The sequence below is a fragment of the Desmodus rotundus genome, chromosome 7 (assembly GCF_022682495.2).
Source record: "Desmodus rotundus isolate HL8 chromosome 7, HLdesRot8A.1, whole genome shotgun sequence".
NCBI lineage: Eukaryota > Metazoa > Chordata > Mammalia > Chiroptera > Phyllostomidae > Desmodus > Desmodus rotundus.
Window position 1 is genome coordinate 9,104,047 of NC_071393.1, and position 25,014 is coordinate 9,129,060.

The following is a 25,014-nucleotide window of genomic DNA, read 5'->3' on the forward strand; positions in this document are numbered from 1 at the left end:
TGTTCGAATACACCCGTGAGGAGGAATTTCCATTTCCAGGGCTATTCCCATTGCCGGGAGAACGGCTGCCAGGAAGGCTGGAACTCAGGGCTGGGTGCCATTAGCCCAGCCACTCCCAGCACTCAGAGTGGTAATCTGCCTGTCCTGAGGAACCTGGAATCATCTAGGTGACCTTGAAGTAGATTCTTGGCAAGGAGAATGCACGTGTTGAGATAAATCACAGCCATCTTGCCGGAAACCTTGGGCCAGGCCCCAAAGCAGAATGCTCTGGCCATCCTGAAGTTGGAAGCGGTGTAAGCCGTGAGCCGAAGCCCATCCAACAGAGGCGAGGGAGGCCCAAGAGCAATAGCACCCGACGCTGGGCCATGGATTTCCAAGGAGGTGACACCACACTGTCCAGGGCGTTAAGGATGCTGCTGATGCTGCTGCCCCAGCCAATCAAACCTGCCATCTGCACACAGAAAATGGCAGCCTGCAGAGGGCTGGCCCACAGCCCATCTTCCAGGGCAAAAGCCCCCAGGGAAAGCCAGAATCTGCTGCTGACACTCAGGGGCAGAAGGAATGAGGCTCCCATCTCCCTGTTTGGGCGGGGGGGGGGGGGGGGGGGGAGGCCGTGGGGGAGGGGGGTTGCTCCTTCCCATCTCCCACAACCCAGCTTTTCTGCTATTATAAACACAACCAAAAATGAGAAAACGTATTCAGAAAGCAGCAGAGAAGGGAGCATTATACACTGTAAATACTGAAAGGAGAGTCGATGACCAGGAAGAGACGAAAGCTGAGCGAAAACCCAAAGGGATGAATGACCTCAAAGTTAAAAAGGAGTTAGAAGCCCAGCATATGAAGGCGTTAAGGATGTTTACCTTAAATGGTGAGACAAAAGAGAGGAGATTTATAAGGAAGAGGACTTCCACTTAATGGAGCAAAAAACTTAAAGGATGGCAGGCAAAGGAGGTCAAAGATTAAGATAAATGGTTTCAACCTAAGATGGTAAATTAACCATGTAAAAGTAAGTGAGGGATTTAAGGATTAAGACAAGGGGTTAACAGAAAAGGCAAAAAGAAATTAAGAAATAAGAAAAAACTTTTTGGGTCAACTTTTTACTTCAGGAAACTTTTTGGTTTATGGAAAAGTTATGAAGATATAGTACAGATTATTCCTATATACCATTCACCCAACTTCCCCTCAAGTTAGCATCTTAAATCAATTAAGAAACCAATGTTGGTACACTGTTATTAAGTAAACACCAGTTCTTTCATTAGTGTCCTTTTTCTGTTCCAGGATTCCACCCTGCATTTAAGAAAGAATGAGTTTTAAAAGAAACTAAAAGCAAAAATCTAAAAAATTATCCGGATACATATAAAAAAGGGAAACTAAAAGATAGAAACAAGATGACAATGAGTGGAAAAGAATAAAAAACACAGGAACACCTGGCTGGTCTGGCTCAGTAGACTGATTGCCAGCCTATGAACCAAAGGGTCACTGGTTCGATTCCCAGTCAGGGCACATGCCTGGGTTGCGGGCCAGGTCCCCCAGTAGGGGGAGCACGAGAGGCAACCAATCGCGGTTTCTCTCAAATATTGATATTTCTCTCCCTCTTGTTTTCCCTCCCTTCCCCTCTGTCTAAAAGTAAATAAGTAAATCTTTTAAAAAATACCAAACACAGGAACAGTCCTGAGTGACTTTTGATGCCTGGTAAACGGCACACTGGCACGGCGGATCAGTGGGGGAAAGAAAGGTTATTTGATCAATGGTGCTGGGAAATTGGTTATGCATTTGGGGGGAAAACAAATAGGACCCAGCCTTATACCACACACCAAAATCAATTCCAGGCGAATTAAGAACTTCAATGTGAAAGGTAAAACTTCACAACTTTTAGAAGAATGTGAGGACAAACTGTTTACAACCTCGGGGCAGAAAAATTAATGAAATAAGGTCGTTTTTGAAAAGCCAAAAACCATAAAGGAAAGAAATGATGCATTTGACTACATTAACGTTAGAAACTTCTATTTATGAAAAGAGACGGAAAAGGAAATGGGCCACAGATCAGTACAAGAGATCTGTGCCACTCATATAAAAAGAATTAGAACCTAGAATATTCTTTTAGCTCCTAAAAGTCAATAAGAAAAAGAGACAACTCAACAGAAAACAAAAAATGAGCAAAAAGACCTTTCACAGACAATGAAACGCGAGAGACCGATAGGTACACTTGTGAAAAGACCATGAACCTCATCAGCCATTGGGGAAAAGCAAGGTGAAAAGAAGCTGAGAGACCATTTGATGCTCAACCAGGTTGGCGAAATAGTTAATAAAGAAGTCTGACTGCATGGAGGTTGGCAAGAACACGGAGTAATAGGGACACCTAGGCATTGCTGGTGAACAACACATTGATGAAGCCATTCTGGCCACCAGCTACCCGTCCTCTAGAGTGGCGGTTCCCAGCCAGAGGTGACTCTGCCCCCAGAGGGCATTTGGCCACACCTGGTGACACACTGGTTTCTTAAATGTGTGTGTCGGTGGGGACAGGTGCTACCGGCATCTTGCAGGCTAAACATCCCACAGTACTCACAGGTCCGCCCCCACCACAAAGGGTCTCCGCCACAAAGAATTACTCTTGCCCTAGTGTCCAAAAAATGTCCCCAAAATCTGATCTCATCAGGTTGACCACTCTTGAGCAGGCTCTCAGATGCAGCAGGTCTACTCCTAAGAATATTCTTCCCTTGATCCGTCTTTCCAACCCTTTCCTGATAAAAGTTAAGACAGGCATGTGCATCCAGGACTAATCCTCACCCTTCTCCCTGGAGAGGCTGATCCGAGGCTCAGGGCGAGCCCCAGCAGTCAGGACTGTTTAACACCTGCCCCAGTGACTGGTACCCCCCAAGGAGTCTGGGAAACTGTGCCAGATACTCAAGGGTGCCAGGAGAACGTCCAAGAACGCTTCCAAGTGAAAAACCAGGGAAGAACCCAAATGTCCATCAACAGAGGAAGGCACTAATTAATAATTGTGGTCTGTTCATTCAACAGAGTAGCACCATATTTCATTGACTTTTAAGATGCCATTGGATGTAAGGTCATTGATTTATGAAATGCTGAGAGAGAGAGAGGCTGCCAATGAACCTCTGACGGTGCTTTCTTATACTTAACATTTTACACTTAGTGTTATTTTACCATCTTGTTTAGATTTATTTAGACATATTTTATCGTATATCATGCTGCTCTGTTCTCAGGCCTTTCTGTATAGAAAATAGGCATTGAAAGCTTGTTGTTTCAAGCCCAAGTCATAGTCTAATATTTTTTGAAGACCTTTTAAACTCCCATTAAACTCAGCTCATGGAAGATCGACGATGCGCAAAGCCTCAGAAGTGACGACGTTGTGAAGAGCCATGTCCCTGTGCACTGGACGGGCAGGAAGTGACAGCTACCGCCCGACCCTGCCAAGCAGGCAGTGACAGTAAGGGGCCACAGGTTGCAAAGCACAGCCCAGTGTCAGGGGCGCTAACCTGCGGGGAGACGCGTGCCGTTAGAATTAGAGAAGCCAGTATGCGACTGCATAAACCTGCACGAGCTACGACTCCCACAGACCTGACGAATCTCACAACCAGAACGTTTAATTTTAAAAAGCAGCAGAATACGTGAAGTATGATCCCATTTTTATGAAGTTCAAAAACATGCAAAACTAAGCTGTACGTTGTGTCGGGACGAACACTGTAAGGTATTCTACAAAGATGGGCCAGACCTAGTAAAACAAACTCAGCATGATGCCATTTCGGGCCGGAGGGAGGGGCAGTGCAATCAGGAGATGCACACAAAAGGCTTGCAGGAGCATGTGACTGTGTCTCAAGTTCAAGTTCGGTTTCTGAGGGCTGGGACTGGGTCGAGGCAAGTGAGGCACTAGCCTCTGGCACAAAATTTAAGGAGGTGGCCAAGACACTCGAGCGTCAAGATGAAAATACTTTAATGTAACATTTTTTTTAAATGAATGCAAAGAACCCCATGATGAACAAATACCAAACTTTTCCACAAGAACAGGAATCAACCCTGCACTTCAAGACCTTGCCTCCCTATCGCTCTCTAACCCCAGCCTGGGTTCGAATAAAACTTTATTAACAAAATCAGGCAGCCAGTCCACAGGCAATCGTTTGCCCACCTGATTTTTTTTTAAATATTGCACTAAATTTTATGAGTATTCCTTCAAGTGTATATAGATGATAAACATATACAGATCAGCACATACACACACATCTATATGCAAAGACACTATTTTTTAAAAAATATTTTACAGAAGGAGAAAACCAGCAAGAAGAACACCCATCACAACGCTGGGCTGGGAGACCTCTGCTGCAGCCGCCAGGACCCTGGTGGAGGAAACAGCGGCTCAGCCTGAGCTGTCATTACCGGCCGATCCGGGGCGTGCCCTACTGCAGACTCCAAGCACAGGGGCGGGGCCTCCCCTCAGGCCTCTGCAACCTGCCTGCAATCCTTCCCAAGCAGCCTTCCCCCATCGAGCAGCCCTCTTCGTTTTAGAAGCCTCTCTGCCACCCATTCTGGAATTTAATCTTTATCATACAACTGCGGGGCAGGTAGAAGAACCCTCACTTTCCAGAGGGGGGAACTGAGTCCCAGAGAGGTTGACGAACTCGGCCAACCTGGCAGTGAGGGATGGCGGGACCCAGCGGACAGTGGTTTCAAGTCCATCCAACACCCACTCCGTCCTATGCAACTGACTGGTGGCCTTTGTGAATGGAGTGGCTTACCTCGTTTACTATTCAATCAGAGAGCGGGGTGCCAACAGTAAGGAAAGTGGGCCCCGATGAACCTCTTTTGGCTGGGAACATGGTTGCACCGTAAGAGCAGGTTCCCACAGTGTCACAGGCGGTAAAGACCCGTGCACCCCAGGGTGGGCGGCAACAGCTGTGTCTAATTGGCTCCCACCCCTCCTCCGCCAAGAGGCCCCGCGAGCTGCTGAGCCAGATTCTCTTCCCAGGCTAACGGCCATCCAGGGAGCCAAGGGCCTTTTTGGGGAGCAGCACTTAACTCTTTATGGTCACTGGGAGGCCATCTGCAAGGCGATCACTTGAACGCACTGATGGAGGAGCAATTTCACAGCTGAGCAGAGCTCATGCCATTTTCCCCAAAAAGCACCCAGTTTACTCCCAGACTGACGATGTCATCGAGGGGAGACTGACTCATCTGCACAGCACTCACTCGCCTGCTTCAGGACTGGAGATGGCCCGGCACAGACACTTGTTGGTGTCCCAGGGACGCTCTGATGAAGACCCCCCAAATTGGGAGGTTTAACACAGAGGGGACGTGTTATCTCGAGGTTCTGGGGGGCAGAGATCTAGGTGTCGGCTGGGCCAGGCTCCCTCTGAGACCTGAAGGAATCCCTTGCCCCTTCTAGCCTCTGGCAATGGCTGTTAATCCTGGGAGCTCCATGGCTCCCAGCGACACCCCTCCATCGCTGCCTCTGTGATCATGTGACATTCTCCTTGTCTATTTCTGCGTCTGAACTTCCCTGTTTTTAGAGGGGTACCACCTTCCTCCAGTATGACCGCATCTTACCTTGACTAACTGCATTTGCAATGGCCCCAGCTCCACATAAGGTCACATTTTGAGGTACAGGGGGCTAAGACTGCAACATAGCCTTTTGGGGAACTCAGTTCAACTCACAGCAGACCCACCTGGCAGAGAGCAGAAGTTGCCACTGAAGAGAAGTATAGAAACAGCATAGGTGAGTCAGGGCCTGAGCCTGGACCTGGAACTGGCCCCGGCCCCGGCTCACTTCTCTTGTCCTGCCTCCATCCCTCTCCTCTGTTCCCTCCATAGATACCTGTCCCTGAAACCTGTCCAACTCCTTCAGCACTGGCTGTTCCTGCTGCCTTGAATGCACGTCCATCCCATGGGCCAGCAGTTAGCCCTACGTAGCTGTCAAGTCTTGGCATGAATGACACTAGGTCACGGAAGCCCTCCCTAAGTCCCTGGAGAGATTAGGTGTCCCTGCTCCCTACCCCACCATCATCGCTCCCCCATTTTAATTTTCACAGCATCCTGGAGACCTGCTTTGCAGCTCTTACCCGTGGCATGGCTGGCTGGCTATTAAATCTGTCTCCCCAGCAGTCTGGAGACTCCCTAAAGATGGGGATCTTGCGCATCTATTCATCCCTGCATCCCTGGTACCCACACAGGGAGTAAGCACTCAGAAATATTTTTGGTGGATGGACAGGTGGGGGGACAACTCTAGAAGAGATCAACTCAACAGTTTTGCTGTCGGAAGAGCCATAGTTCCCCTAAAACTCCAGAGCCGGCTTCGTGGCCTAAGGAACAGCAGAAAAGAGCTCCGAACCTCCTGGTAAACCAAGCCCCGCCCCCAGGCCCTTCCTCCCTCTCGGTCAGGAAGAAGTTTAGGAAAATGGTCCTGAGGAAGCCACGTAACTTCCTCCCTGGACTACATTCTCCTCTTCTTCAGTGTGAGAAAATCAGGCCCGCCGCCTCCCAAGGCTGTTAGAATGAAGACTGCACCCCCTGAGCACCCCCCACCAGATACTAATCTATAGTGAGTTGGGGAGAGGTCGCCGTAACTCATCAATGACACGTCAGCCTTGCGATGACGGAACTCAATCGGGAATCAGAAATCTGAGGAAATACTCTCCCTCCTAGGGCCTGGGGTTTCCCACTCTCAACACGTACAGAAATTACAGTACCGAGGTTTAAAGCAGGGCCTCGGGGGCCACCACCGTCAGGGGACAGGAGGAAGGGGGGACCCGGGACGGGGAGGCAGACCCCTGCCGCTTGTCACCCAGGACCAGTCCAGTTTCACCTGCTTCTGCAGACACTGGGGTTTATGGAAGATTTGTTTTTGAAGAAAGAGATTTGTTACTAAATAATACCAATTGTCAACTTTCAAAACTCCAAACTAGAAAAAAGGGCTCCCGACTTGAATTTTATGGGCCATAAAATTTAATAAATAGGGGACTGCCTGCGGTTGGCGATGTGTGTTTCCAAGTGAGGGCACTGTTACATAAAACGCAATCACCGTCTGTAATTACCCATCATTTCACTTTTTTTTTTAATTAGTCAAATCATCAGTGTTTTCTGTTTTTACTTTTATTGCTTTTATTGTTGCTCAATTATAATTGTCCCCATATTTTCCCCATTACTCTCCCCCCCCACCCACCCCCAAACTCTCACATTCAATCCTCCCCCCCCCACTGTCCTTGTCCAGGGGGTCCTTTATTCACGCTCCTTGACCTGACCCTTCCCCTTCCTTACCCTATTACCCGCTCCATTATTTCACTTTAAAAAGGGCATTTAACACCAAAAGATGCGAAGGATATTATCTCAAGCTAAAGGGCTGCTTATTAAGTTCACTAACATACTTGGAAACAGTATATGTTTCTTGTCCTAATTGTGTTTTACTCTGGCTGGAAGCTGGTCAGAAACGTCACCAGGTGCCGACACTGGTCGGGGGCTGGGTCTCTGTCATAGTCCCATGGGAACTCGTTAACTACCCAGATTCTGGGCCCGGCCTGAGAGATGGGACAGCAAGGAGGTCCTCATGCAGCCGGTCCAGAGAGCCTGCACCTGGGCCTGCTGGGTCTCCCCTTGTTCTACACCTGAGGGGTGGGGCCAACAGTGTTATTCTGACGCCACCACACAGCCCCGACTTTGCCAGTTCTCCACACACATCTGTCCAATGAATGAATGACTCCAGGGTTGGGGGGGAAGGCAACATTCCAGGACCCTCCACACAGCTGTCAGTCTCCTCACTGGCCTTGTCCCCACTGCCTGATCCGTCGGCCCACACCCCAGGCACTGCAGCTCTGTCTGTACCTCACACCTGCCTGCCCACCCACTTCCTCCGCTCCTGCAAATGTGCATTCAGGGGCCTGTGCAGATGTCTCGGTGCTGGCTCAGCTGAAGAAGCCGCACGGGGACCAGATAACCTGAAGTCACCAGGGTGTTAGCGAGTAGGAACAGTGCTGGTGATTTATGGCTCCAGCAGGGCCCTAGCACCTGTAAATCACTTAGGACCCGATCACAGGCCAAAGCCTGTTTTCTATTTATTTCTGGGGCTCAAGATGAGAAGAGAAAGTTTGCAGCACCTACACTGATGTCATTGGAGTTCAGCAAATCCTAGAAGAGCTTAGCTTTACCCAGAACAGCTTCCGAACATGCTAGCTACTCCAGCTGGATCAGGGGTTCTTGACCTTGGTGACACATTGCAGTCACCCAGGGAGCTTTAAAAAGGACTGATGTCTGGGCCCACCCTCCCGGGACTCTGATGTCACTGGACTGGAAGCAGCCTGGGAATCAGAATTTTTAAAAACAATCTCCCAGTGATTTGAATGTACAACCAAGGCTGGAAACCACTAGACTAGAAACTGTTCCATCTTGCTCTGTGGCCAGCTGAAAGCTGGTGGGGAAGGGAAAGAGATTCCGAACACCCTCTGAAAGCGGGAATCTCCCGTAAGCAGAGAGGGGTATACTCATCAAGCAGGTTCATGTTCCTCTTCTGAATTAATAATCATTCATACTCCTTCCTGGCTACTCAACGAGGAGAGAAACAAGAGCAAGAATCGCAGGGGCTCAGCCCCCAGACCTGTGGATTTTTACAGGAGACAGTAGTTTCTCTTGCCTGCTCAGCATCCTGATTCTGGGAGTTATATCACCCTGGAGTTCCTTGGAGATTCATTCCCCTTGGTCATAATCCAATTGGTTCAATGGGGTTGACTCCACCCATTAGCTTCAGGAGTGGGCCAGTGCTGCAGGCCGTGTGGTGTATTCCATCTAACTGAGTAGAGTGATTGGTTCAGGACAGACATATGTGTGCCCCATCAGACCAATCAGAGCTAATACTGGGACTCCTTTTTCTAATGCACCTAGATCTGTAAAAATGGAATCCTGAAGTGACCAAGGGCCCCCATGAAGGTGGAGCCTAACTGAGAATGAAACCCACAGGGAGGAAGCAAGACTGAGATAGAGAGAGAGAAAGAACATGTCCTGAGGACAATGAGCTCCTGGATCCAGCTGTTCCCGAAGCCCTTATTTATACCTAGATTTTTTTTTTCCAGTACATGAACCAGCAAGTTCCCTGTTTTCCTAACTTTGCAGATGAGAAACCAAGGCTCAGAGACATCACTTTCCCAAGACTTCCCAGCCTGTAGGGAGCACAGCTGGGATCTGAAACCAAGTCTTGTTTGGCTCTGAAGTCTGAGCCAAAGCTGGCCCACTGCTTGTTTTTATAAATTAAATTTTATTGGCACACAGCCCTGCCTGTTTGATGACTTAAGGCTGCATTCGTGCTACTACAGAAGAGTTGAGTAGTAGTGGCAGAGACTGCTGACCTGCCATCGCCCCTCCCTCCCCTCCTCAGCACTTAGCACTGAATCCTAGGCCTTTCTCCCAAGGACAGGGCTCTGGTTTTGGGAAGCGGAGTGGGGGTGGGGACTCCCTCCCTCCTTCCCCTCACCCTCCATCTCCAGATCATCTCCATCTAGAAACGCAGTACAGAGGGGTGGGGAGCTCAGGATGCTGGAAGGTGGGTAACTGAGGCAGGAGTGGGAGGAGAGAGAGAAAGGGACAGTGAGAGGCAAAGGTGGGCGTGAGACAGAGAGCATGAAAGGTGAAACGGAGGGAGAAAGGAGATGGGTGACAGTGTTCCTGGGCAGAACCGACAGGAAAAGACACTGATCCAGAGGGACGGACAGACAGACAGACATTCAGGCAGATCTGACAGGGAAAGTAAACCGAGAAGAGGGGAGTAGGAGGAGGAGATGAATGAGGATGCTAAGTGCCCCCCCGACCTGTCTGGCAGTGCCCCAACTTTCAGCAGACATTGCTCCAACGGTGGCCTGGGACAGAGCAGCGTGGGCACAGTGAGACAAAACCCTCAGTCCCCAAGCCCAAAGGTAAAGGCCACAGCCCATAGTTAAGCCAGTAAGTTTCCATCAACTTTCCTGGCCCTACTGATTGGCTTAGAGTTAAGCACATGGCCACACTGGTTGAACCAGTGCATCTCAGACCTAAACTATCTCATTTCTCTCCTCTGGACCAGACAGGAAAGGGGCTGAGACTTCTGCAGTCATCTTGCCACACGTGGAGCCTGAAAGTGAAACCATCCCAGAGAAAAGCAGAGCTGAGAGAGACAGAGTCCTGACATGAGCTGAGCCCCTAGAGCCAGCCATGCCTGAAGCCTACTAACCCCTGGATTTTCCAGTGACATGTGCCAATAAATGACCTTCCTACTAAAAAAAAAAAAAGGCCCAAGTTTGGTTATCTGCCGCTTGTAACCACGTGTCTCAAGCTATATGTCAAACTACCATGCAGTGATAAAGACCTCATTTTCCAATTGAAAAATCGATTTTGGCTGTTTTGCTTGGCCGCTTGCCTCTCTGGTCAATTAAGGCAGGACAATCATCCATAAAATCCCAAAGAGTGCATCGATGTCCAGCAACTTCGGTCCCTGCCTCTGTGATGCCAAACCCAGCCAGCTCTGCAGCTCTGGAGCACTAGAAGCAGAATCCTTTTTCCTTCCGCCCTCTGGATCCCTAGTAGCTGGGGAACTCAGTGCTGGCCACAGAGTGAATGTTCAGAAATGTTCTTGTCTGTTCACCAATATCTGCATGGGCCAGCCTTGTGCAAAGTGCTGCAGACACAGCAGTGGCCAAGAGAGTGATGCGGTCGCTGCCTTCATGAGGCTGGTAATGGGGAAACAGGGCACTCAGCAAAGACTCACATAAGCAAACAGATGGTTGCAAACTGTGATTAGTGATTCCTGAAGAAAGTACGGGAAAACGAGAGAAGATGTAACTAATGCAACCTGGGGGGCTAGGGAATGCTTCCCCAAGGAAGTGGGATTCCCATGAAGTCACAACAATGAGGGGGTGTCTGTAGCCTAAGGATCTGAGGCAGGAATGTTTTTAAAGGCCAGTGGGGCAGAAGGAGCAAGAAGAGACAAGTGGAGGGGTAGGAGCCAGCTCACCAGGCCCTTGTGGGCCATGCTAAGGTTCTGGGCTGCCACCTATGAACAACAGGAGGCCACCGTAGAATCTTCACCTGGGCTTGGGGGCCAGTTTGGAGAAGACTACTTTCACTGATTGGATTTGGGCCAAAGTGGGCATGAAAGATCCATCTGGAGACTTCATAGCTTAAACCAGGGTGGTGGTGACGGAGACGTTGGAAAAAGTGGAAGAACCGAGGTTGAAATTTACATCCTGTTAGCCAACCCTGGCCCCTTGCCAGTGTTTGTAAATAAGCTTTATAGGCACACAGCCACACCCACTTGCCTTGGTATTGCCGATGGCTGCTTTGTGCTTTAATGGCAGCTGTGACAGAGACTGCATGGCCTGCAAACTGAACATATTTACTCTCTGGTCCTATACAGAAAAAAAAAGTTTGCTGATGCCTGTTTTAGAAGGTTAACTCAACAAGACTTGGAGAGGGGTGCTGTGGAGAGGGAGGGCCAAAGAGCACTCTAGATAAAATACACACTTGCCCAACTGGGTAGATGTGTAACATGGGGCCACTAGGGAAGAAACAGTTTTCTTGGGGCAGGAGACACATTTGATTAAACAACCCACTACATCCCAAGGAAATTAGGTCAGGCCAAGTTATAAGAAGACCGCACATGCAACTGGGAGTCTGAAGGCGCCATGGTTCCTGTTCTTGGCTCTGTATCACCTCTAATCACGATTTCTCCTCTTGGAGTATCAGTTCCCTTGTCTGTGGAATGGGACGCAGGAGCACGAGTGAGGAATCCGCACGCCCGGTGGACACGCTGCACGTACAGCTCACAGCAGCATTACTCGTTCCTTCTCCTCTTGTTGCTATGACACCCGCCTAAACCTGAGAGTTCCTCACGAGGGGATGTCACTGGACAAAGGCACGATCGGACACAGGTCCCGGTGACACGGAATGGGACTGCCCACGCCAGCAGCACGTACCTGACTGAGGATCCAGACTCACCCCCATAGACCCAGACGACCCCCTCTGGCTCCGAAGGCCAACCATGTACCACTGATTTGTGTTGCCACAATTCCTGGCGGGAGCAATCACAACAAAAGGCCTAAGGTCGCCTCTTGCATGCTGAGCCCAAACTCTGTGCTAAGGCTGGAAGGGCCAGCTGTGCAGGCAGACCAGAGGAGAGTCGATGATAAAAACCCAGAAGAGGCTGGGTACTCAGCACAAAGCCACACAGACACTACCAGCCCTCCATACACACAAAGCATGTCACCTTTTAAACAAGGACGCTGCTTCCTTCCTCTGAAGCACTTTCAGCAGCAGCAGCAGAGGTGACAGTCTGCAAGCGTCATAGCGTGACGGAGACAGCCATCAGCTGGCCATCAGGAGTCCCAACTTCAAACCCCAGCTGCGTAACTCTGAGCAAGTCCCTTCCGCTCTGTGGCCTCAGTGTCCCCGTCTGTGAGGTGAGGGGTTGGACTCAATGATACCTGAGGCCCCTGCCACTTCTGACCTCTCTGATTCTACAGGAGAGTTTAAAAACCAGGAGCCCCAAGACCTAGTGCAAGCCACACGCCTGTGGAGCTATTTAATACTGCCTCACGCGACGTCCAAAGATTTTTGCATTGGGTGCTGACTTTCTCAGATTGGGAGATTTCTCATACAAGTCACAGCCTCTGACTTCTTTAGAAAAATTCAAAGATCTGGCAGCCGTGGTCCCACAGAGGAGGCATGCTCTCACTGAGGAGAACGCAACCACTGAGAAGAATTCGTGCCCACGCTGCATGGCCTGAGTCTAGCCACAAGGAAACATCAGACAAACCCAGACTGACACACTGCTGCATGCAACGTGTGACCTTGCATCGGATGCTATTACCAAAACAACCCAAACAAACAAAAAATGCTATAAAGGATCCTATCGGGACAATTGCTGAGATTAGAATATGGTTAGATGAAACTCTTGCTTCAATGTCAAGTTTATTGAATCTGGTAACTATGCGGTTATATGAGTATGCAACCTAGTCTCAAATGTTCGTAAAAGTAAGAAAGAAAACGGGGTGGGGGATTAGAGAGAGAATGTTCAAAACCGGTGAATCTGAGCAAAGGGGGTATAGGAGTCCTTTGTATTGTTCTTGTAACTTTTCTGTGATTTGAATTATTGCAAAATAAAAAACCAAAACTAAAAATTGTCATGTAACTGAGTGATTCTCAGATGTCAGCCTGCAGAACCCCCGGAGGGCTGCTGAAGACTCAGGTGGTGGGCCGCTTCCCGGAGCTTCCCGGAGCTTCTGACTCGGGAGGTCTGGAAGGAAGACAGCACAAAACTGCATTTCTAGGAAGCTCTCGAAGGTGATGCTCTCGCAGCTGGTACAGGGCACCCTTTGAGAAGCCCCAGTGGAACCCAATTTAAACTGCAGAAGTGACCGCCGAGAGAACCAGATGCAGAAAGAGCCTTTGAAAGGCAGGCCTGGGAGAGGGATGGTGTGAGGGACCTGTTTTTCATTAGGAACCTTTCCGTATCATTTTTTGTTTGTTTGTTTGTTTCCAGGTATATGCATTTGGATGCCTACAAAGCACCTGCCTGGCAAGTAGCAGAGCATCAGTGCATGTTAGGGACCTGCTGGGGCCTGGGTTTCTAAACTATAGCAACAATGTACAGCACCAATGTCAGGCAACACTGACAGGCTTTCCGTGTCTGCTAGGGGGGTGGAGGGGTGAGGAGCAGCTTTCTTGGGGAGTAGAAGTTCTTTGGGTCATTCCAATGACTTGCGTGCTTTCCCCTTGGAATTGCCACCACCGAGTCAGGTCAGACCCAAACTTCTCAGCATCTCTCCCGATTCTGAGACGAGAATGTGGTTTTTCAGGCAGCAAACTTCCGTGAAGACAGGTGCCCCTCCTCCCCCTCTTCCAGCAGGTAATGAACCTTAGCCTCAAGCCTCATTAAGCCCCATTATATAATCACCCCCCTCCCGCGTCTCTTGATAACCCTTCTGGTGGCTGGTTTCTTGGGAGTAGGCAGTTTGGCATCATCCATCTTTATGGCTACCTGCTGCTGCCTCCTTCCACCAATCAGGCTTCTGACTCAGCCCCAGGGACACTAGGCCAGGCCCTCCGCTGAGGGGTCACCTCTCTGTCGCCTAGTCCCCCAGACCAAGAACAGGGGTTGCTTGGACAAAAGATGAGGAGAGGGCAGGGGAAGACGGGACAAGGTGAGCACATGCCGTCTTCCAAGACGCCTCGTGAAGGATGGAATTCTGTAAGACAGGGGCTTCAGATAAAACTCCAGCTGTGTCATTAGGACCAAGACGGGGAAGACTGGGAGTCATCAGTCACTTGTCCGCTTCGGTGGATGCTGCTCTGAAGTGCCCGACCCCCACAGGCAGCTCATATAGAAACACACCGAAAACTGCAGGAGGGAGAAGTACCCTGTCATTCCGCATCTTCTACCCGAGATGCTCGGGATGGAGGGGTCGCAGAAGCTGAAGTTGCCCGCAGTTCATTCTTGCAGCTGCCTGGCCCCCATGCGGACAACCAGTGCTCTGAAATCAACACGGGAGCCCTGTGGGGTAATGACTGGTGAGCCAGGATGGGTGCTGCTGTCTGGGAGGCAGCCCCAAACCCAGGCTGCCCCCACAACACAGCCCCCCGACTGGGCAAGGAAAACCACTTGAACAAGGTCCCTACTTGAAGAGCAAGCAGGTTTTGCGGAAGACAGCTTTGTGACCTTACTCTGTAGGTGGCTAAAGGATGGTGGATTCAGAATGAGGGCAAACTCCACCTCCTTCCTGACTTCGTGACCTTGAGAGTTTGATAAACCCTCTTGGCCCTGGTTTCTTCATCTGTACAATGGGGATAATAACAGGACCTACCATATGGAGGCGTGTGAAGCTTAAATGAAATAACAGAAGTAAATGGCTTTGCCTGAACTGATGATGCCTGGAACGCTGTCCACACAACAAATGCCAGTTGCTATTATTACTGCCATTCTCATCACTGTTACAAGCTATCCCATCACACAACACACAGCAACAGCTCCCAAGGCTGCCCTTTACTGAGACTCAGTGTTCCAAGCGCGCCCCCAGCTAGGAAATTTATATGCACTCCTCATTTTGTCCCCACCAATCCTTGCCAGGTAGAACTGGGCTCAGGGGGTGAGTGACTTGCCCAATGACACCTCAGCAACCGTTAGTTGCCATCGACCCAAAATCTCTCTCACCAGCTGGTAATGAAAGATTACCTTTTATCTAGGTGGAAGAAGCCTCTTTATAAGGATCATAGAGGCTGCCTGACCTACGTCAGCTGGGATCCAAGAGAACCTACAAGGACTCACAGGCATACAGCTTGTTAGACCAAAAGTGGTGCACGGGCGGAGGGCATCCGATCAGACACTACTGGGGCAACACGCAGGCCAGAGGCAACACAGAATAAATACAGCAAGGACGGAGAGCTAAGTCCACTGTTCTCTACTCTGGAAAGCAGGTTCTCAGCCTGAGTCAGCACCTTCCACAGAGCGCGGGAGAAGCTGATTGGTTGTGTTTTGCACATGGCTAACCTTGGAGACAGATTCCTCCACAAGTGGGGGCTCCTGTCACTGCCCTCCCTTCCCTGCTCATCACCCCCAGACCAGGGACGCAGAGTAAAGCCCGAGGAGGTGAAGTCCTTCTCACAGCCTGTCTGAGGTGGCTCAGCACCCTGAGGGTCCGAGGCTTGGCCACAGTATGGCCAGATCCCCCTGACGCTGCCTCCCGGCATTATGGCCCGGGGTAGTGAGATGGCACATCACCAGCCTTCACAGTGAAGCCACGGCCAGAGCAGACAGTGACAAATGGGCAGAGAGACTCAGCCTGCCAGCGACACAGCCTCAGGGGCTGCCGCAGCTGGGCCAGCGGGAGGAGGGCTGGCACGGGGGCAAGAAGTTCTCTTCTGAAACTCAAGAGTAGTGAGGGGATGGGAAGATTTCAAGCAAGGGGGGACCAGCTCCCAGCAGCTGTGTTCCCCCAAAAGCCCCTCCCAGAGTCCCCAGAACCGGCTTCCTAAGTGAGTTAAAAATGGGGCCTAGGAACAGCTCACCGGGCAAGCCTGGGATCAGAGGGTTTCTAAGCTCTGACGCAGACCCTCACGGAGTCTCTCACTGTCCAGCTGGGGAAACTGAGACCCAGAGACAGACAGGAACTCACTGCACTGAAGGGGCAGGATCTGAGAAGGCCAGAGTCAGATCTGGGTTCAACTCCTACCACACAGGCAAAACCATTCGCCTTCTGGGACTCTGTTTCCGTATCTGTAAAGTGGGAATACTAACGCCTGCCTCAAAGAGCAGGGTGAGCCTTAAACATGAGGGGGCGGGGACAAAGGTCCCACAGGTGATTGGTGGCAGCACTGAGCCCGAGGGAGCTTCCCTTATCCCAGTCTGGAGCCTGCGCCACCTGGCTGCCTCCTGCTGCTATTTGTCAGGGTCGGTGGACATGGGACTGGCCCAGGGGTCCAGCCACTCGTGGGGCTGCACACTCATTCTCCCAGCGGGACTCCAACGCTATCGTCTCCCTTCCACAGAGGTGAAGGGCGACCTCTTTGCATACAAGGAGCAGCACTGGCTCCAAAGAGGCAGTTGCGCTTCTAGGGCCTCCTAGTGCCAGGAGCTGACTTTAATTAAGGACTTCGCTCCCGCCCACAGGCAAACGGAGAAGCCACTCCTCTCAGAAGGAGACCAGGGCGGGTGGGAAAGTTGGGGACCCTGCTGAACCCTCACAGTGCTCTTTTTGGCAGGAGGAGGGGTCTGAACACACAAGTCCATGTTGTTTTTTGTTTTTATTAGGTAAGCTATAGGTGTTTCTGCTCTGGCCAGAACTAAAGTACAGAGCTGTGGCCAGACCCTCAGCGGTGGCCCTGCTGACATTCACTTATAGGATGACGATGGCCAAAGACAGAAATGGCTGCTGACGGCAACCACATCAGGCCAAGGTGAATTCCAAGCTCTCTCAGGACCACAGGAAGGGGGAGTCAACTGAAAGGCATTTAGCCACAGCCCCAAGTTAACTGTGGAGCTGGAGGACGGAAATGCTATAGCGAAAAGGGGCTAATAAATGTCTTAACAACTCCTACCATTTATTAAGCGCCGCCTGTGTGCCAAGCACCGTGCAGATGACTTGACAGACAGGAGCTTGTCTAACCCTCACACACATCTGTGAGATGAGTCTACTGTGATCCCCATTTTACAGATGAGGAAACTGAGTCTCAGAGAGGCTCTTGACTGGCCCGGGGTCAGGCACAGGGCTCCAAAGTAGCAGAGCTGGGACTGGAACCCAGGCACCACCCTCCAGGGCCAGGACACCCTGCCTCGCCCCACCGCCGTCCCTCCACCGCTATGTCGTCGCGCCTCCTCCTCCTCCTCCTCCAGGCTCCCTGGGCTGCCCTCCCTCCCACCCTCCCGCCGCGCAGGTCCACCCTTGTGGAGCGTTTCTGGTCTCTCTGACAGTGATTTCTCCTGACAAATTGATAAATTGCCTTTCTGGTGTTGATGTGGGTTGCGGGTGCTATTTTGGTTTGCTTGATTCAGGGCCCGCAGCCCCCTGGGCACCTAAACAAGCCAGGCTCTGGAACATCTCCTAGCTGACATCCACATGGGTCTCTGCTGATTCCCGAGGTAGACACACGAGCCACCCTTATGGGCTATAAACTGAGTTCGCCATTCTGCCCCAGGCTCACTGCCCAGCTGGGCTCAGCCAGAGCTCGGAACCCAACGGTCTTGACACTGGACACAGGTTGGATGTTTAACACAAAGGCTACCTGTGCAAGTATCCAAAGAGAGAATTAATGGGTGCCATCCAATTCTTAAAGGGTCCACGGCCTTACATAAAGAAGAGGACATTTAGAGAAAGGCATCCTGCCGGATATTTGAGGGGCCTTGGCGATCAAGCCATGCGTCATGATAGAATAGACCCAGATGCGAATCCTGACTCAACTACTCGACAGCTGTGCGACTTCGGGCAAGTTCCTCAACACCCCTGAGCCTCCGTTTCGTCATCTATACAATGGGGATAGTCCATCAGTACCATGGGTCATCCCAAGAGAAAAACGGGATCATGCATGTGGATTAGCATGGACTGGACCTCTGTAAACACCACTTACCATTGACAGGGGTAGTGACACCACATGGACCCCCTGTGGCTGCACTGAGGGCCTGGGGCAATTTCCTCCACACCCCCCAGCCCCACGCCTCCTGAGTTCCCATCAGTACAAGTTCCTGGCTTGGCCGGAGGACTGGTTCAGGGGCTCCCCTCTGAACACATCTGTGCCTGTTCGGCAAAATGGGCCCCTGGGCAGAGAAGATTAAGTGCCTTCTAAGACCTAAGCCCTCGATCACCAGCAAGTTCCATCTCCACTCTGAGCAGTAACAACTTTGTCTGCAGCAGACGCCGTGGGAGCGGAATGTAAACCACCCCAGGCCACGCTCAGCCCAGTGTGAACCCGAATGCATCTTGGAGATGTAAAGGTTATATTGTGTTGACCTGCGTGGGGGGAAAAACTTACAAAATATAATCACAGAAGCCTTATGCACAGCAGGAAAAGAAAACGCCTATGACCAGGCTGCTGAGAAGCAGAAGAGAGGAAAAAACCAACGTTTCTGTCCTTGAATCCCCTGCAGGCTTGCTTCCCTCTGTCATTCCCCACTCACCTGTGGGACCAATGGCAATAGCCTGTCAACATCCGGAGCGCCAGGGGCATCCCCTTCCCTTTGAAACCGTTCAAAGGGGCATATGTGGTGCAGGCGGGGGTTGGCTGGCGGATGTGGACGAGGCATGCTTTACAAACACTTTGCGGGCGTTTTCACCAAAGAAAAAGAAAAGAGAGGGCGCAGGTGACTTACTTGAGGAGAAGTTGGCCTCCGTGTGGACGGGAGGGGTGGACGGCAGGAAAGGCCCGTGTCCCACAAAGAAGGAGCGGAGGGAGCGCTCGGACAGGAGCGGGGAGCGCTGCTGAGATGGGATGTTCTCACAGCTGCCCACGCCGCTGTGAATCTTGAGGTTCAAGGGCTTGCTTTTCTTCTTGGCTCTGGAAGGGAGACAAAGAGAGGAACGGGAAATGTATCCATGCTCTCACAAAATGAGAGCAGGGAGACCCAACACCTTAGCATGACACCCAACACCCACTCCCACCCTGGCCCAGCCCTGGGCTCTCCCCACGCCCCTCACTGCACTCCAGCCACTATTCTGTGCCGCTTCTCACCTCAGCCCTTGGCCTGTGATGTCCCCACTGCCTGGAATACTGTCCCCTTCTTTGCCTGGTTAATCCCCATTTGTCTTTTATGACTTGCCTCTGGTACCCTCTCCTCCAGGAAGCCTTCCCTGATACCCCAATCCCTCCCAGCCAGGGTTGAGTATTCTTCCTCCAAGAAGCCTTCCCTGATATTTCCCTCTTCCCTCCTAACCTGGGTTGGCTGTTCCTCTCAAGTCTCCTAAAATGTTTTGTATATCTCTGTGGCTGGACTTTCCTATTTTTCCAAATTTGTTCTTTCTGTTTTTGCCAAGTAGACTGTGGGTCTTTAAGAGCAATAATTCTGTATTGTTCATTTCCCTGTCCTGGGCAAGTGGCACAAAGCCTAGCACACAGTAGGTGCTCATTAAATGCTTATTCAATGGCTGATCTGCATTGAAACTCTGCACTTGTCACATTACATCCTAATACTCTGTTTCCACACTCAACTGTGGGCTCCCTGAGAGCAGGAACCTGTGGATTTTTCCATTTTCAGATCTCTCAGCCCCTTATTTGGCACCAACTGAACAGAATGAACCTTTCAAGCTGGTTCTGAAACACTTATCCCCCTCCCAAAGAGTTCGGGTGGTCAGTTTAAGAGTATTTGGTTTAAAACAGCATCAAAACTAACCTCCCTGCCCTTCTCCCCACCTACCATCGCCCCATTCAGATCTGGCCAGGAGGTGGGCGCCCTCTTGTGGCCAAAGTGAGCCCTCCTTGCAAATGTTCAGCGTTCTGGACGGAGCGCCTAGGCAGGTGTGTTCATGTGAAACTGGAGGCCTCCATACACCCAGCCTAAAAGCCACCCTCTCCAGGAGGCCCGCTGCTTCAAGGAGCTCAGGTGTGCCTGCAGGGTCACCTCCTCCCAGGGCCTGCGCTGGCAGCCTCGCGTGTCCTCTTGCCACGGGGCTGCGGCAAGTATACACATAAATGATTGTTGTACAGAGGGATGGATAAAAAGAGGAAGAACAGACAGATAGATGGATGAGTAGATGGATGGATGGATGGTAGATGGAAAGAAGGGTGGGTAGATGGACAATTGGAAGCAAGGATGAAAACAGGAGGATTCATGAATAAAAAGACAGAGAATGGGAGGAAAGCAGGATGGAAGCATGGATGGAAGGGATGAAGAGAGGGAGGAGGAGAGGATGAAAGAATGGAAGGACAAATGGGTGAAATAAGAGAGTGGGAAGAGAGAAGGGATAAAAGAAATGGAGAAGAATGAGAGGGTGGATGGGTGGACAGATGGACGGGTGGGTAGATGGACAGATGGGTGGATGGGAGGTGGACACATCAAAGGATGGAAGGATGGTGGCAAAGTGGACGGATGCCATGAAGGAAGAGAGGGTGGTAGGATGGAAAGATGGGCAGGTGGAAGGACAGAAGACAGGCCAGGAGGAAGAGAACGTGGGAGGATGGATGGCCATTTGCCTCAGAGGATGTAGAGGGAGATGGCTTCCCACACACCAAGGACGCCTTTGCGGACAGGATGTGGGCTTCACCTTTCCCGCCTCCCCTCATCACCCAGGCATGCTCAGAGAGGAAAACAGACACAAATAACTGTGTCTAATGATTGTGACTGCATACTAAGAGTTGGTGAGTGTTTTGCAGATGCAATTAAAAAGGATATCCTCTCCACAATTTTCACAAGGTATTAGATATTACATAAACGTCTTCTCTGGAAATAGAGCCAATTTTGGAGAATGCTGGAAAATGAGGTAGCAAGACATGTTGGCAAGGGCCCCTCCATCCTTTGGGGCTGTCAGAGCCCTGAGGGGACGGTGTGCTTTCTGGATGGGTGGGCTAGTCAGGACTCCCCGACATGGCACGCTGTGCCCACAGCAGCCCCGGAGCTTGGCTCAGCTGACACCACACATTGACAGAAGGAAAAGACACCCAGCTCTGTGGCCATAATCTCTGCCTAGGAAAATGTTTGGTCTCCCACGAACAGCAAAGGGCCATTCCAGTGTTGAGATCCAGCAAAGTTCTTCCTGATGCCTAATCTGCATAGAATATCCAAACTAAAAGGACCCTGAGAATTCTGGCCTCATCTTCCTTCAAATCAGCTCACCACCTCCCATCTCCAGTCCCACCTTCCCATCCAAGCCACCCTCCTCCCTCATTGGAGCTGCTGCCACCACTGCCTGTCAATCAGGCTTCTGATCCCACTTCCTTTTCTTATTTAAACTTTTGGTTATATGAGGTGAAATTTGCGTAATATGAAACTAACCACTTTAAAGTAAACTCAGTAGCATTAACTATTCACAATGTGCAAACCTAGTTCCAAAATACGTTCTTCATCCCAAGGGAAACCCTATGCCCATCAAGCAGTGACTCTCCACCCCTTCCCTCCAGCCCCTGGTGATCACCCATGTTCCTGTCCCTGTGGATTTGCCTCCTCTGATCAACTCATACAAGTGGAACCAAACGATAGGTGAACTCTTGCATCTGCTGCTTTCGTGTAGCATCATGGTTTGGAGGTTCACCCATGTTGTAGCCCATGTGGAAACCATACCTTTTTATGGCTAAATTAATCCCTCCCCATTTTGATTCTTTACAATGTATTTTCCACCCAGCACCCAAAGTGAGGTGTTGAAAAGTGTACATTCTATCATGTCATTCCTCTGCTTAAAACCTCCAAGGGCTTCCCATTGCTCTGCCCCTCTATGGCTCCCAGGGGTGTCACAGGACCCTCAACGCCCGCTCTCCAGCTTCCCCTGGTACCGTCATCACCTCGTCGCCCTCTGACTCTGGCCATGGTGGGCACCAAGTTCTCACACACTGCAGGGCCTTTGCACATGCTGCTCCTCCTGACTCACTATTCCCCACCCTGCCTGCCAGCGGAGACTCACTCACCCTTGAGGAATCACTCACCCAGACACACAATGCTCACCCCTCACAACTAGTTCTAACTCAGGTCACAGGTGTGCCCTGCACCCCCTGCTTTTTCTCACACATCCCAGGTGGAATTCTGCATTTCTCACATGGCCACTGAATGAATGTCTCCCCCAGGCCCGCGCCTGCCGCACAGACAGGAAGGACTCGTATCCACGGCACCTGACACAAAGCACACACCCCAGGGTGGTAGGGTCGAGACCAGAAGCCAGGTCAGCAGGCTCCCATCCCAATCCAGGTGCCCCACCTCCAGCAAGGGCCACTGGCACCTTCCGCCTTGGGGGAATTCTACAGGAATGTGGCCCAGTTTCCACCTGCGAGTCGGGAGGGCCGGCTTAGCAGGATCTTCTCAGTGAACTCCCCACTACGGGCTCCTTGAGGACAGAGACACACCTTGGTTTTCTTGTTCTGGCCCCTGGGCAGCCCCTGCCCAGGTCTTTAGCTGGCTCTACACTCACAAGGCTCCAGAGCAACGCACATGTGCCAACCTGCCTCCCAGCGCCCTCATCTCAAAGAATAGCAAGGGAAGTCCCAAATGGGTATTTGGTCTTTGCAGCATTTCCTGTTCCAGAAGTCTGTTTGGCTTTGAGGTAAGCAGAGCCACTGGCCTCTTCACCCTCAGCTTCCTTGGGTGGGGTTGTGTCCCCTTGAACTCAAAGGCCATCCCCCGGCCAAATCCCTCAGCGTCTCATTACCAGTGTTTGGAGCGCCTGGCCCAGCCAACTGGGAGGAAATGACGGGGCTGGGAACAGACAAGCTCCCCACAGGCGCAGGCGGGGACAGGCCAGAGCGCACTTTCTCGCACACCACCCTGCGCAGCAAAGCGCTAATCCAGTAACCGTTTCCCGAAACTGGGGAAAATGCCCCTTGGTCTTACCCGTGGCTCAGTGACCTGGCCCTCCCTCTCAACTTAACTCCTTTGCACTTGGCCTGACCTTATTGCCTAATAGAAGATTCAAAACCAAAGAACAGTGCCATTTCTTGGGTGAAAAGGGAGGGGCAGGGGCACAGACCCTCGACTCAGCTGCTCCAATCCCAGGGAAGGGGGTCGTTCGAAAGCACAAGGGCCTGGTATGTCTGACACTGGGAGGACATTTAGTGAGAAGCCACTCCCCACAGACAAGTCACAGTGGCCTGAATCGTCCAGGGCTGCGCCCTGGTAATACCCCTCAGTGGTAACTAGGGAGCCCATTGCCTAAATCAGTGGTCCCCAACCTTTCTGGCACCAGGGACCAGCTTCATAAAAGACAATTTTTCCAGGGACCGGGTGAGGGGTGGTTCAGGACGACTCCAGCACATTGCATTCAAGCTCACCTGTGGCTGTGCAGCCTGGTTCTTAACGGGCCGGAACAGTCCCAGTCCGGGGCCCAGAGGCCGGGAACTCCTGGCCTAAATGTATGCTGCTCTACACAGTGGCCAGAGCCACACGTGGCTACTGAAGTTTAAATCAATTTAAGGAAGGTAAAATTTTAAATGCTGTTCATCAGCCGCAAACACCATAATTTAAAGGCCAGAAGGTCACATGTGGCCAGTGGCTCCTGGATTGGACACAGCAGACAATAAAACACTTTCGTCACTGCTGAAAATCCTTTTGGACGCCGCTGCTCCAAAGGGTCCCTGGTCCAGGGTGAGGTGATGCCCCACTCTGCTCCACCCCACCGCTCTCCCCTCTCCAAGTCTGATTTCTACCCCCTCTCCCAACAGTAAAATCGACTTTGCTTCACAAAAGACTGAAAACAGCCAAAACATGCATCAGAGGGAGCTGATTGATTAAATTATGCTAATTCCATTTGATGGGACTAAGTCGGTGTGTAAAAGAATTGGGATAGAGAGCACGCCAACATTTATTATGAAGTGAAAGAAAAAAGGGGGGAAATGTATACAGTATGACCTCAGGTGTGTCTTTAAAAGCTGTATGTTAATTCAAAAACTCAACCCAATAAATATCAGTTAAGTACAATAAGGCGCTTGGACTCCAGCAATGAAAGGGGCAGATAAGAGCCATGCTCTCCTGGAGGCTGGCATCCTGGTGGGGGATCCAGACAAACGGATGAAACAGTAAGGGAGTACTGATTAAGAACAAGACCTACGCGGAGAATTAAAACTGGGTTCATGTGGACTGAGTGGGTAGCAATACCTCCCCAGGAAGGTGGCATTTAGGCTGAGATGAGAATATCAAGAACGAGAATATCAAGACTGCGGACGTCAGCACTGGGATCCGTTAGGCTGGGATAGCGGAGGTCAGGTCCCGTGCTCGGGACACGTTATCTCAGCTGGGGTAAGAACAGTTATGACTTCCATTTTATAATTAAGGTAACAGGGGTTCTCAACAGTTAGTGTACCCAGACCACAACTCAATAAAGGCCCAGGGTGTGTGGGATCACAGATTCCACTGACTTCAAAGCTGGTCTTAATTGCTCTATGAATTCCCGGGTCGGAGCTCATCACACACATTCCCATTTCACAGACGTGCCTGGAGCTGGCCAGGGTCAATTTCAGGGTTGGCCGGGGGGGACCAGTCACTCATTTGCAAACTGGGCATCTTGCCAGAAGGCTAGTCTCGGCCAGCTCTTGATTCGGATATGGACAATGCCTCCTCTGCCCCATGGAATAATCCAGAACCCACAGCCCCCTCTCCAGGCGCACACCACTGCACAGCCCGGCCCTGCCTCCCCCGCCCCAGCCAGCCAGCCTCCAGTTTGCCGTCCCGGCCTGGTCTGTGCCGGCGTCCAGGCGTGCTGATTTTCCTGCATCCCTCTGATTAGCGACTAATCTTATTTTTTTGTTCCCCAACCCATAAATCAGTTACAGACCGTGTATCTACACAGTCCATCCTTTCCAACAGAACCTGGGCTCGTGACAGTCCTCATGATTAAAAAGGACGGCTGATTTGGGGCAGAGATTTCACGGGCA

The 25,014-nt window shown here is 51.1% G+C and overlaps 1 protein-coding gene across 3 annotated transcripts in view; it reads right to left on the reverse strand.

Annotated features, from left to right (window-relative positions):
- KSR2 (kinase suppressor of ras 2) overlaps window positions 1-25,014 on the reverse strand; it is a 274,031-nt gene that overhangs the window by 98,601 nt on the left and 150,416 nt on the right. For all 3 annotated transcript variants that reach the window (XM_045200496.3, XM_045200494.3, XM_045200495.3), the window contains exon 5: window positions 18,821-19,005. In XM_045200496.3, the coding sequence (XP_045056431.1) occupies window positions 18,821-19,005 (185 nt within the window). The remainder of the gene's footprint in view (window positions 1-18,820; window positions 19,006-25,014) is intronic.